This window comes from Miscanthus floridulus, chromosome 14 (genome assembly GCF_019320115.1).
Source record: "Miscanthus floridulus cultivar M001 chromosome 14, ASM1932011v1, whole genome shotgun sequence".
Taxonomy (NCBI): Eukaryota; Viridiplantae; Streptophyta; class Magnoliopsida; order Poales; family Poaceae; genus Miscanthus; species Miscanthus floridulus.
The window spans coordinates 68,987,580-69,001,314 of record NC_089593.1 but is presented as its reverse complement, the minus strand read 5'-3'; the positions used below and the strand labels follow the sequence as shown (position 1 = coordinate 69,001,314).

At 44.8% G+C, this 13,735-nt stretch overlaps 2 protein-coding genes across 2 annotated transcripts; one reads left to right on the top strand and one right to left on the bottom strand.

The window, feature by feature from the left end:
- Positions 1-3,964: 3,964 nt before the first annotated feature.
- Positions 3,965-5,343, top strand: LOC136502678 (ethylene-responsive transcription factor ERN1-like). The gene has a single exon (XM_066497918.1). It carries the CDS (start codon positions 3,977-3,979, stop codon positions 5,243-5,245), a length of 1,269 nt encoding a protein of 422 aa, XP_066354015.1. The 5' UTR covers positions 3,965-3,976; the 3' UTR covers positions 5,246-5,343.
- Positions 5,344-5,697: 354 nt separating this feature from the next.
- On the bottom strand, positions 5,698-10,137 carry LOC136504768 (GDP-Man:Man(3)GlcNAc(2)-PP-Dol alpha-1,2-mannosyltransferase-like). Its single transcript, XM_066499757.1, has 7 exons — positions 9,808-10,137; positions 7,753-8,039; positions 7,085-7,271; positions 6,824-6,892; positions 6,543-6,736; positions 6,351-6,460; positions 5,698-6,129 (listed from the first exon to the last, which is right to left on the bottom strand). Exons 1-7 carry the CDS (start codon positions 10,096-10,098, stop codon positions 5,885-5,887), a joined length of 1,383 nt encoding a protein of 460 aa, XP_066355854.1. The 5' UTR covers positions 10,099-10,137; the 3' UTR covers positions 5,698-5,884.
- Positions 10,138-13,735: the final 3,598 nt, after the last annotated feature.

Here is a 13,735-nt window from a genome sequence, read left to right as displayed (position 1 = left end):
ACGTAAGACATGAGCTAATCACCAAAAGGTGATATATGGATTGTCAAGGACCAAGTCAAAGGCAAAAGCATATATAAGCCGCAGGGGTACCTTTCAGTACCTTTTCTGGTTCTTTGTCCGACGTCTTGGTACTTAAATTAAAAATGATAACGTCACATTCGTACGTTGAAAAATACTACCTCAGATCTGCTTAAGACCGTAACAGGCTGGATGGTTACTTGTGGACTTCTCGGTCATCTTCTAGTATACAACTGGGGTAGTGCTAGTGCTCGGATCGTCCTGATTGACGCCCGCATCCGGATGCAGCTTGCACTTGCATCCCGCTCCCGCACCTGCACTTCACATACCGTCCGACCCCTTGTGGCCTCTGCGTCCCCGCCCGACCCCAATAAGTGGCGTATGTGCCTCGGCCGACCCGTCGCACCCCCTCCAGCACCTGCAGTAGGCGGATCACATTGCAATATGTGCAACACTTCTACTTTTGAAACATCTAGATAGAACACTTGCAATATACGTCTGAAGATAGATGAAACACTTAAAACATGCGTCTGAAACACTTGCAAAAATACCTAAAAACACTTGAAAACCATTACAAACATACGCAACATCTAGATAAAACACTTGTAATATATGTGTGAAACATATGCAGCATTCAGATAAACACATTTGCAATATATGTTTGAAAATACAGATGAAACATTGGGAATAGACGTTTACAACATAGTGTACAACCATTGCAAGATTTACAACATCTCGATCTACTTTTACAACATCGATATAAAACAATTGCAACATATCTCTAGAACACCTAAAACACTTGAAACATACGTTTGCAACATGCTCTTTCAGTGCAAACATCCCTGCCCGATCTCGTTCGCATTGCTGGATGCCGTCGTCGAGGGATACAAGCGACCAGGCGGGCATGATGCAAAATGGAAGCCGCGTGAAAGACGGTGAGCACGCTGGAGAGGGAGGAAGGCGGGCGGCGGCGCTCGGGCGCGGTGGAGAGGAAGGATGACGGCTGGCCGGGCGTGGTGGAGAGCGCCGTGGCAGTGCGGGCGCGGCAACGCGGTCGCGATGCAGTGGTCGAGAGGAAAGCGAGAGCGGAGATTTTTGTTTTTTTAGCAAAACGCGAGATGGGTGCGACCATGCCAATGATAGTGTCAGGCCGTTCGGGTGGGCATCGAGGCCCACTAACGCAAGGGTCCGGATGAACGGACGCCCTACCCACAGCATTTACGTTGCTTTGTGAACTTCAAAGCTCATCACCAACACGGGTATTAAAATCACATACTCCCGCTGTCCTTAATATAGTAGATTTGTAATTGTCCTAATACGTCAAGCCAACTTAAGTCTGATCAAGTTTATTAAAAGAATGTGAATATTTACAATATCAAATGAGCTCCAGATACATTACTGAATGCATTTTCCCTTCATTATTTGTCTCTCTGATATCGTAAGTATTCTTGTTCTTTTCAACAATCTTGATTAAACTTAAGCTGGTTTAACCTAAGACAATAGAAAATCCACCATTTCAAAAGATTTAAGTCAACTTAAGGGAATACTTAAATGACACATGTATCCATGCAAAATCTTTTCAAAAATACTCTTAATGTTTTCAAGATCTTATAAATTTGAGGGATTTTAAGAATATTCTCTAAAAGAAATTAGTGGTCAAAGATACTCGTCAAACACTATGTGAGAAGTTCTTTTTACCGGTAGGGTACCTTGCTTGTAAAGTTTATTGGAATTTATTCTAGTTTATATTATGGTACTCTTTAAATTATGTGGGTCTAGAATTTCAAGTATTTTACACATATATATTGATGAATGTTCAATATACAATGAACATGGCCTATAGGGAACAGGAAGGCTGAAAACACCACTAATTTCCCTGCCTCACTAAGTTACATGACATTATAATCTCGACCAAACTCTTAATCTTCAGCGTGTATAGGTCATTCTACTCTAAATTTTCTAGTTACATGGTATCTATTAGCTAGTAAAATATCACAAAATAGTGATCCAAATGGCATGAATATAGATTATCCTTAATTCCATATCATCAATGTGAATATCACAATTTCCAACCTCGAATATGTGATCACATAGGTCATGTTATGCGGTAACAATATAATTAGCCTGATTTTTTTTACTACAATACTAATGCATGTCATATACATCTATCAATGACGAGGCCAACACAACCAAACCCTCCTCTTTAGCTTAGCAATAAAACTTCTATATAGTAAAGAGATATCATTAATAAGAGCATCAACAAATTATAACAAACTAAAATATCTAATCCCTCTCACTAGATCTTCTTGTCGCTCCCTCCATAATCCAAATGTTGGGGACCAAAGCTGCACAATGTTAATCCATCTTCAACAACAAAGACAAGAGCAACAAAACAACATAGATTACACACATATACAAAACAAAAACAATTAATGCACAAATGAGCTGCCATGAACACTAACACAAGCTACAAAATTCAAAAAAGGATTAAGTCCACTTTTGGCCCCTCAACTATTGGGTTCGTCTAATTTTGACCCTCAACTACAAAACCGTCTAATGCCGGTACCCTAACTGTCAAAACCGTTCACTTTTAGCACCTGGACGCGGGCGGGGCTATTTTGTCCAACATGGAGCGGGTTGACCACGCCACGTTAGCGTTGACCGCCACGTAGGACGTCAACGTCCATCTCAATGACATGTGGGGCCCACGCATCACCCTCTCATCCCCTCCCTCTCCATCCTCACGGCAGCGTCCCCACGCTGCCTCTGGCCCGAGTGACGCCGACATCGTCCCCTGCGTAGGCATCCGGCATGAAGCCGCGTAGGGGGCGCATGCCTTGGCTTTCCCAATGGCAAGGCAGACCACGGCGTCATGTGCTGGCAGTGCAGTGAGCAGCTGCCGTGGACGCGCGAGGATCGGGAGAGGCGAGACACGCCGCCAGCGGCTTGAAGAGGACCGGCACGGCTGTAGACGGCGAGGCGGCTATGACGCGCGCGGCGGCGGCGATGGCGCGGGGGCTGCCGCTGGCGAGGTGCGGCACGAGGTCGTGCGCGAGTTGGACGGGGAGGTCGGCCGCTGCGGCCGCGGCATGCGAGGCGAGGAGCTGGAGCGCGAGCGCGGAGACGTGCTGTTGGTGGGCGGCGCCAGCGGAGGGGGAGGTGGAGGGGGAGAGGTCCTTGTGGAGCTGGTGCGTGGCGAGCTGGAGCAGCGAGAGCGAGGCCGGGTGGAGCGAGAGGGACGTGGCGAGGTAGGCCAAGCGCTTGTGGGGCATGTGCGGCGAGGCGAGGAGCTCGATGGCGGCGAAGGCGAGCGAGTGGGAGCCGACGGGGGCGAAGTGGAGCGAGGAGAGGTAGGCGAGCTTCTGCAGCGCGACGGACTTGGTGGCGGCGTCGGGGGCACGGATCTCGCAGTGGATCTCGGAGAGCACGCGAGCGACGGCAGTGGCCTCGCCGGCGGCCGACGGGTCGGCGCGGAGGGACTTGACGAGGTCGTTTAGGGAGCGTTGGAAGAGGGTGTCCACCAGCGACGGCGTCACGGCGGGCACCGGCGGGGTGGAGGCCATTAGCAGCGGTGGCTGAAGAGGAAAAGGAGAGGGGGAGGATGAGTGATTGACATGTGGGCCCCACATATCACGAAGATGAAGCCGGATGTCCTACGTGGCGGTTAATGCCAGCGTGGTGTGGTCAAACCCGCTCCACGTCGATCAAAACAGTCTCGCGCGCGCTCAGGTGTTAAAAATGAACGATTTTGACAGTTTGGGTACCCGTATTAGACGGTTTTGTGGTTAAAAGTCAAAATTAAACGAACCGAATAGTCGAGGGACCAAAGGTGGACTTGATCCTTCAAAAAAATGCCTCCTCTTCACTTGTCTCCACTCCCTCCTCTCCTCCTTTATATATTGCAGTGCGCTTCGTCATCTCCTCCCTCCACCAAGCTGAGCTCGATCACACTACATCCATGGCGAGGAAACGCAAGGCCTCCGACTCCGCCGTGGACATTGACGGCGACGGCGACGGCGACGGCTACGACGTGCTCCAGTACTCGCCACCACTGCTGGCTTCAACAGACGCGTGTGTATGGGCATCATCGGGCGGTGGTAGCATGGCCGCGGTGGCTGCTACTGCTGCTGCGGCGGCGCAGCAGCAGCAGCGGGGAAGGAAGCGGTTCGTGGGCGTGCGGCAGCGGCCGTCGGGGCGGTGGGTGGCGGAGATCAAGGACACCATCCAGAAGATCCGCGTGTGGCTCGGCACCTTCGACACGGCCGAGGAGGCCGCCCGCGCCTACGACGAGGCCGCGTGCCTCCTCCGCGGCGCCAACACGCGCACCAACTTCTGGCCGCGCCCCTCGCCGGCTTCCTCCGTCGCAGTAGCCCCCGCGGCCGTGCATCCCGCGCCGCCTCCGCCGACGCCGGCGGCGGCGTCGGGGTCTCCAACGCAGGCGCCGGCTCTTCCGTCCAAGGTCACCAACCTCCTGCTCCTGCGGCTCAGGGCTCGCAACAACCAGCCCCTCAACGCTGCCCCGGCGAGGCAGCAGGAGGCCGCGCTGCTACAGGGGCCGTTGTGCGCCGAACCGTATGGCAACGGCGGCGGCGAGGAGTGCGCCTTCCAAGTCGACGACTTCTTGAGCTACGACTGCGGCAGCGACGAGAACAGCTCGCAAGAAATAGATGAAGAGGAGGAGGAAGAAGAAAAGGAGGAGCTGGACTTCCAGTTCATGGACCAACAGACCGCTTCGCCGGCCGCGGGGTGCGAGGGCGGGCTCTGCTCGCCGTTCGAGGTGGTGGCGGCAGAGCTCGGCGGCGTGGTGGAGGCCGCCGGCGGCGAGCCGGCCACGGCCGTTCACGAGCTGATGATGAGCAGGATGGACTACGAGAGGAAGATCTCGGCGTCGCTCTACGCGCTCAGCGGCGTCTCGGAGTGCCTCAAGATGCGCCTCGGTGCCGCCGCTGCCGGTGGTGGCCACGCCGTGCGTGATCAGCTCTCCGGGCTGAGGGAGGCGTGCCGGAAGAAGCAGCGAGAGACAGTTCAACAGCAGCAGCAGCACGAGCAAGAACCGTCAACGGAAACAGCAGAGGATGTCAAGCCGTCTCGTGAGGAGTGTTCACCCGGCGGCGGCGCCCCGGAGGCGACAAGCTCGTCGTCTGAGGCGAGCGACGGTGACGGTGACGGCGACGGAGACGGCGATGTGCTGCTGTGGAGCTCCCTGGACTTGGCTCCCATCTGCTGAATGACACGGTTGATCAGCTTAGAGATTGTGTGTGGTATTCGTTTGTACTTTGTTACATGCATGGCAGATCACTAAGATAAAAAGGCCTGGTGATAACGTGCTTACCCATTTGTTTTATCGAACGAATTAGTAAATTTTAATTCATCAATGTTTGCATCTCCATCTTGGAAAGTAAAGAGTGGAAGACAAATTGAGTTATTAATATAAAAAAATAAAAATCCTTGGGTGTACTTGGGTCCACTCAGTCAGTGGCACAACACAATTCAAACAGAAGCTTTTGCTCAGTAGAGTTCAGGTAGAGCTCAGTACAACACGAAGATGAACTTGAAAGTTGAAAGAACAAACTCAACAGCTACTAAAATACCGCAAGAAAGATTCAAAACCGTGCACCATGATCACCATTTTGAATTCTATATGGCTGATCAAAGTTAGTGGTATAGCACCAAGCGCTGTTGACATATTATTATCTGTGATCTATTTCTGTACAGTAGTGTTACACGATGCACATACACAGGCAGTCTGGGAAAAGGGAGCAGCTCAAAACAAAACTCTGCCAATTCAATGCGCCTTTCAAGTCTTTCAGTGTATCATGTGAAACTTGTTAGATAATTCAGATTGTTAGGTGGGAACTGCAGTTTATCAGGCTTCCCTTGCTGACAAAATATGGCCAACAGCCTCAGTGAAATCTTCATGGAATCTCTGATCTGAAAATCTTTGTGCACGTTTCCTAGCCACAGCTGCCATTTCTTGCCTCTCTGACTCCGGCATCCTCAAGACCTTGATAATTGCTTCAGTGTAATCTTCCTTCTCGGAGGCTAGAAATCCCGTTTGATGGCCATCCTCATCTAGCACAATGTCCATCATTGGTCCTGCCGATTTATGCGCTGCAAAAAGTGTAACACAAGTGTTATGTTTCCAAGATTAAAGTGTGTATCAAAGAAATGACTTATGCACCAGTCTTTTTAATTGGTGCCATCAGAAAATCCAAAATATGTATGCCCAATCTCACCTTCAGTGGCATTTCGCACATAGCTTTAAATTTACACATTACCTTAGTATTTAATCCAAATAATGAAGGAATATGAAACTCAGGCAATTAACTTACCAATTGGAATAGCTCCAGCTGCCATATACTCAACAACACTTATTCCGAAATGTTCATCTGTCATCGAATGGAGCCCAGCAATGGCACCCCCAAGAAGTTGTCCCAGGTCTCTGTTAAACAAATGATCCTACCAGTTAACCAATAGAACATGCATGGTGAGATTTTTTTAAAGTACTACATGGAATACAGTACCTGTAAGAAATATCCTTGTGGAACTCCACAAGCTCATCTATGTGTAGTTCAGTGGATCTGTCCTTAAGCTTTTGTAGTCTGTCCAGATCCTCTTTATTCCGGCAACTACCAACAAACTGAAGCTTTGGCTTAGGAAAGTCAGGATCTAGCCTTTGAAGCGCAAGTGCAAATGCCTCCAGCTGAAGACCATGGGCCTGGTGGAAGAGCGAAATAGATAAATGTTACTCTGAAGTGGGTGACTGTAAGTTAAGCTATTATATTTGAATCTTGACATGATATACCTTTTCTGGGCGGAACTGTGCAACTGAAATAAAAAAAGGAGGTGTTGTTGGTCTTTCCAGGGGAAGCATCTGTGTTATAAACTCAAGGTTTCAGATGAAAACCAACAAAATCATATTTATTTAATTTAATGACATAATAAGTTATCAGGAAGAATATAGTTAATTTGCTTCCAAAATGTGTTCAGATAATGAGCACATAATTGATTGATTAGGATTCATAAGAAAAGTTTAGCAACACAGACGGTTGCAGTCTAGACATGCCTGAAGAGCAGAAGTGTTGCATGGAGGGTACACCCTCTTAGTACGCTCTGGGATCTTCCAAATATTTATAATATGGGATCTTGTCCATGAGGAATTAACCATTACAAGATGTGCACATGAACCCACCAGACCATATAACCAACTGAATATGGTATAGTAGAGGATTTTGCATCGGGACAGCCAAATGCTACAGTAGGATGGGTGCCCAATTAGTTTTCATGGTCATTATTCTTACATAAGAACAGAAAGATATCATAATTGATCACATATACAAAAAGTCAAAAACAAAGAAAATCAGGACCTCATTCATAGCTATGGAAACAGCAAAACACATCTGGATTGCCAAAACCAAACCAAGTAACTCATGTTCCTTAAATGTTAAGCCAACAAGTGGGGAAAATAATTGCTAGCTGAGTATTACTTGATCCTATTAATCTATATGCGACATCTTAAGAAGGAAGAAACATGTGTTAATAAAGAGCGTAGGATAGATTAAGACAGCACTCAAGATAAACATGCATGGTTAGCTAGTACATTATTGGTGATTTTATCATGTTTTACAATTTTGGTTTCTCAGATACAGCAATGCATCATGTTTTTTTCCTGTATTACATATACTGGCGTACCAAAAAAAAGAGTTGAAGCTAATCACTCTGTGCTGTACATACCTTCCTGCGATATGAGAGCTGTTATTGTACATAGAACTGCGGTGCTTAACACGTTCAACCATATCAGAACTGATTGTAGGGTAATGAGTATAGCAGATGACTTTGCAACCAAATAGCCGAGCCAGTGGATATGTAAAAGCATAGCCGCTTGTATCAAAGTAAAACTGGGGGGTAAAATTAGTAAGGGCCTCCCATGCAAGATAAACAGAGCCAAGGCTTTGCCCAATCATTGTGAAGTGGGCATAGGTCCTTGCTTCGATCCACTTTCTCTTATTCAAGTGAACAACCTGAAAATGCAGCCCAAACAAATCATTAATAAGTACTGGTATATCACATCTGCTAAAAGAAATTCTTTAAATAATTTTGTAAACACGATAGGGAAATGCAGTAGTACAAAAGGTAAGAAACATTTGCCTCACTCAGTGAGTTACTAAAGCCACATTTTGTTTATACTATAATGACATTGATTTATAAATATGGTATGCTTTTCGCGGACGATGTAGTGCTAGTTGATGAAAGCCGGACAGGAGTGAATCAGAAACTGGAGTTATGACGGGAGACTTTGGAGTCCAAAGATTTTAGACTCAGTAGAACTAAAACTGAGTATATGAGATGTGACTTCGGCACTACTACTCGGGAGGAGGAAGATATTAGTTTGGAAGGTCAAGTAGTGCCTAGGAAGGACACCTTTCGATATTTAGGATCAATGCTACAGAGAGACGGGGATATTGATGAAGATGTTAGCCATAGAATCAAAGCAGGGTGGATGAAGTGGCGGCAAGCATCTGGTGTCCTATGTGACAAAAGGGTACCACAAAAGCTAAAAGGCAAGTTTTATAGGACGGCGATTAGACCTGCTATGTTGTATGGTGCAGAATGTTGGTCTACGAAAAGACGACATGTTCAACAGATAAGTGTCGCGGAAATACGTATGTTGCGTTGGATTTGCGGTCATACAAGAAGGGATCGAGTTCGGAACGATGATATATGTGATAGATTAGGGGTAGCACCAATTGAAGAAAAGCTTGTCCAACACCGGTTGAGATGGTTTGGACATGTCCAACGGAGACCTCCAGAGGCACCGGTGCGTAGTGGAATCCTAAGCCAGGATAGTAACGTGAAGAGAGACAGAGGAAGACCGAAGTTGACTTGGGTAGAGGCCATAAAAGGAGACTTGAAAGGATGGAATATACCCAAAGACTTAGCCTTAGATAGAAGTGCTTGGAAGACAGTTATTCACGTGCCTGAACCTTGATTGCTTCTGCTAGGTTTCAACTCTAGCCTACCCCAACTTGTTTGGTACTGAAAGGCTTTGTTGTTGTTGTATAATGACATTGATTTAAATCCCTACATAAAGTACAGGCACTGCACTCAATTTAGCCTTTTTCAGAGTATATTTGGCATTATTGTCATTTTCTTCACTATGATTCCAACTTTATCTGCAATGGATTCATACTAGGGAGGTAATCACAAATGTTCCACGCACATCTCAGAAACTGCCAGCTACCAATGTCTATTTTTGTACCATAGAATGTATTTAGACCAGCAATAACAACAAGGGAACCAGTTATGAATCAGCCAAGCAATGATATACAGCCCCAAAGGTTCAAGTAGGAAGTAAGAATAGTGTACAGCATATTTTCACTACTTGAACGTAACTCCTAACACAGCTGAGCTAACAGCAGCTGCCAAGGAAGACAGGGAGCTACCCCACAAAAAAGTTTGCATGTTCGACCATCGCTGGACAACAGATTCTATGTATGTAGTAATATAATGCAAGAAAAATTCAGACAAGGCAGTTGAATAGTATTATTCAGAATTGAGAGTCAGTATAAGTAAGCAGGCCATAATATGAACAGGATTTCCAAAGCGGCACAATGCTCAACTAAAATCAACAGGGCACGACTAATCAGCTGCACTAACATCAGTCATTTCAACTGAACCGAAGCAACTCTGCATGACGTCAAGCAGCTCGAACCACCGAGATCCATTTTTTTTTCTCTCTCTCTCTTTTTTACAAAGGTGGAAACCCCGACCGATCAGGCGGCGCCGTACCTGCGGCGGGCGGAGGAGACAGACACCAAACCGTTCCAGCGCGCGCGCGGCGAGGGCGTCGGGCGCGGCGTCGGCATCGCCGGTGTAGACGGCGCAGGGGAGGTCCGGGAGGAGCTCCTGCACGGCGCGCACCGCGCACCAGAGCACGCGCTCGCCGCCGCCGCCGTCGTTGGTGTACGGGTGGAAGAACCCGGCGGCGTCCGCGGGGCGGCGGCGCGGGATTAGGAGGCGCCGGAGCGCGGCGGCGAGGAGGGCGGAGAGGACGGCGACGAGGCCTGCCAAGATCGCCATGGACGCGACTGGCGACTGCGAGTCTAGTTGGGCTCGAGGAGGCTCAGCCTTTTTTATGTCTGGCGAGCTTGGCCCATGGGCCGAAGAATTGACTTGGAGAAAAATAATCCTCTGTAATAAAGCACTTTACTTCCACTAAAAAAAATCTGCTAAAAAAAAAACTTCCACTAAAAAAAATTCTTTTCGAGAGATTTCCTCTATACTAAATTGCAGTTTACTGAAATTGCATTAGAGCAACTTCGGCAGATTTCATATCCCTTTTCGCCTATAATCGGGTATAGGAGATCTCTCAAAATGCAATTTCAATATATAGAACTGTTGTGCTACAACAGATTATTCAAAAACACATCTCTTATAATCAATCTTTCTAGCACAACACAAATGCTAGAAAGAATTCAAGGAACAAGAAAGATGAATTTGACCATGACATGTGGAAAATGAAGAAGAATTCTTTCTAGCATTTATTTTTCTAGATTTGACTACTGGATCTACCGTAAATTTCTATCACTATGCAATATTCTCAAAGAACAGGAATATGAAAAAAACAAGCATAGAGTTGCATGGAACTTACAATCGAAATCAAAATGGAAAAATTTTCACTCAGCAATAACACATCCTTACCGGTGCACCACCACCACACAAGGATTGCTACCTATGCCAAGCAAATTTGTCACGGCACAAGGCAAATAGACCGTCGTGCCTGAACTTGTAAGATAATGATTGGAATTATTTTTGTTAGGAAAGAAACAATATTTATGAGAGAGTAATATGTACTCCTTTGATTTAAAAATATACATAATTTCCTCAATGTAACACAATGACTAAATCGTTTAGTCCTCGTTCGGTTGTTTCATGTTGAAAACAGGCATGTTTCTCTTCCTGGCCCAGATCAAGTGGATCCTGGTGTTTCACTCAAACTTGGTCTGTCTTCATTCTGGACATACGACGGTTCATTTCCATTCCGGGCCTAGAAGGGGACAGAAAGACATGGATCGACCATTTTTCATTTTGGACCGTATCTAACCGAACACCTATTCCTAGTCCGACCTGACTTTGAATCGGGCAAAATTGATCCGGGCGGAACAGGCCGCGTTCTAGGCCATTCCAGGCCAAAACGAACGAGGCCTTAGTTTAAAAACATTTAGCTATTCAAGACTGTCTATTGTTTTTCTTTTCAAGAAACAACCGAGCTTCATTCATTGATCATGAACCATCAACAACAATGTATTATTGTTCTTAATGTTATATAATAACTAGTTTGACTATCAAGAATATGTATGGAAGAATGTGAACAAATTTAGAGAGGAAGAAAATGAGCTGTTCTCTTTTCTCTTGTCTTATTTTCAATACATAAGCCCTCCTATATATAGTCATACATGCGAGATGGAGTTACAAGAATTGATGCTAAGAGAGTTACACCATTGATGAAGTAGAAGGTTATAGCTTTGATGGTATAGGGGTTATGGACATCCACATTAATATTTCATAACACTCCTCCTTGGATGTCCATTAAGCCTCGTTAAAAACCTTGCCAAGGAAAAATCCAGTGGAAAAAAACCATGCCAAGGAAAAAAGAATACACACATATTCACTCCCCCTTATGCAACATCACTTGATGTCTTTCAGCCGTCGCAATCCAATACCATGTGCCAATTTCTTGAATACTGAAGTAGGGAGTGCCTTTGTGAACAAGTCTACTAGATTCTCACTTGAACGAATTTGCTGGACTGTTATAATACCATCCTTTTGAGGATCATGAGTGAAGAAAAACTTTGGCGAGATGTGTTTCACTCTATCTCCTTTTATGTACCCATCTTTCAATTGAGTTATGCAAGCCGCATTGTCTTCATGTATAACCGTTGGTGCTTCCTTTTCTGAAAATAAATTGCATACCTTATGAATATGATGTGTCATATTTCTCAACCAGACACATTCTCTGCTAGCTTCATGGATAGCCAAAATGTCTGCATGGTTAGATGAAGTTGCTGCTATAGTTTGCTTCATTGAACGCCATGAAATAGATGCACCACCACACATAAATACATATCCCATTTGTGAACGACCATTGTGTGGATCAGATAGATATCCTGCATCTGCAAAACCAACTAACCCCTCCATGCATTTGTTAGAAAAATATAGACACATGTCCTTCGTACCTCGCAAATAACGAAGTATATGTTTTATCCCATTTCAATGTCTTCTAGTAGGACAGGAGCTATATCTTGCTAATAAATTAATAGCAAATGCAATATCAGGTCGTGTATAAGTAGATTGATACATTAGTGCTCCTATAGCACTTAGATACGGCACCTCAGGACCAAGAATTTTACTATCACATTCCGGAGGTCGAAAAGGATCTTTGGTTACATCAAGGGATCTAACAACCATTGGGGTACTCAATGGATGAGCTTTATCCATGTAAAATTGCTTTAGTATTTTCTCTGTGTAAGTCGCTTGATGCAAAAGAACTCATTTTTAAGATGTTATATTTGCAAACCAAGACAAAACTTTGTTTTCCCCATATCCTTCATTTCAAATTCTTTCTTCAAACAATCTTTTGCCTTAGTGATTCCTTGAGGAGTACCAATTAAGTTTAGATCATCAACATATACAGCTATGATCACAAATTCAGATCCATATCTTTTTATGAATATACATGGATAAATAGAGTCATTCTTATACCCTTATTTTATCAAATACTCCTAAGACAATTGTACCACATTCTCCCAGATTGTTTTAATCCATATAGAGATTTGTTCAAATTAATTGAGTACTGTTCTCGAGAACCTGCTCCTGGTAGTTTCACATATATGTCACTATCAAGTGACCCATATAAATATGTTGTAACAACATCTATTAGACGCAAATCAAGATTTTCTTTCATTGCCAGACTTATAAGGTATCTAAAAATTGTTGCATCCATCACGGGAGAGTATGTTTCTTCATAATTAATTCCCGGTCTTTGGAAGAATCCTTGGGCAACCAATCATGCCTTATATCTTGTGATTTTTTTCTTTCTCATTTCACTTTCTAACAAATACCCATTTATAACCAACGGGTTTGACACCATTTGGTATATGGGTTACAGTCCCAAAAACTTCTCGTTTTGCTAGAGAATTCAATTCTGCTTGAATTGCATCATTCCATTTTAGCCAATCTTTTCTTTCTTTACATTCCTCAACTGAGTGAGGTTCTTAATCCTCATTTTTATCCATAACTTCTAGCGCTAGATTATATGCGAATGCATCATCGATGATGACTTTGTCACGGTTCCAAAATTTTCCCGACATGACATAGTTTAATGAGATCTCATCTTCTGAAGAGTTAGGTACATTTTTCTCCTCTTGAGTCATGTCTTCATTTTCTTCAGAAGATTTTTCCTGACTTATTATTTCCTCGATTTGACCATCTTGATTCTTTGCTCCCTTTCATTTTTGAGGATTTTTATCTTTGGAACCCAATGGATTACCATGTTTTATAGTAGCCTTTGACTCATTAGCAGTAGATGGTTGTTCCTCTTGGACATTAATTTTTTTAAGAAGCATTAGCAGCTGGAATATACGACTTAGTCACTCTTTTTAAGTCTGCAAAAGCATCTGGCATATTATTTGCTAAACTTTGTAAATGAATTATCCTT

Bases quoted from the DNA above. Each gene is read 5' to 3' on its own strand.
- LOC136504768 (XM_066499757.1), bottom strand. From the start codon at position 10,098: ATGGCGATCTTGGCAGGCCTCGTCGCCGTCCTCTCCGCCCTCCTCGCC. The intron at 6,461-6,542 runs GTACTGTATTCC...TTTGTTTAACAG, and splicing joins CACAAGGATATTTCTTACAG to AGACCTGGGACAACTTCTTG. The intron at 6,130-6,350 runs GTAAGTTAATTG...CACTTTTTGCAG, and splicing joins AGCTGGAGCTATTCCAATTG to CGCATAAATCGGCAGGACCA.
- LOC136502678 (XM_066497918.1), top strand. From the start codon at position 3,977: ATGGCGAGGAAACGCAAGGCCTCCGACTCCGCCGTGGACATTGACGGC.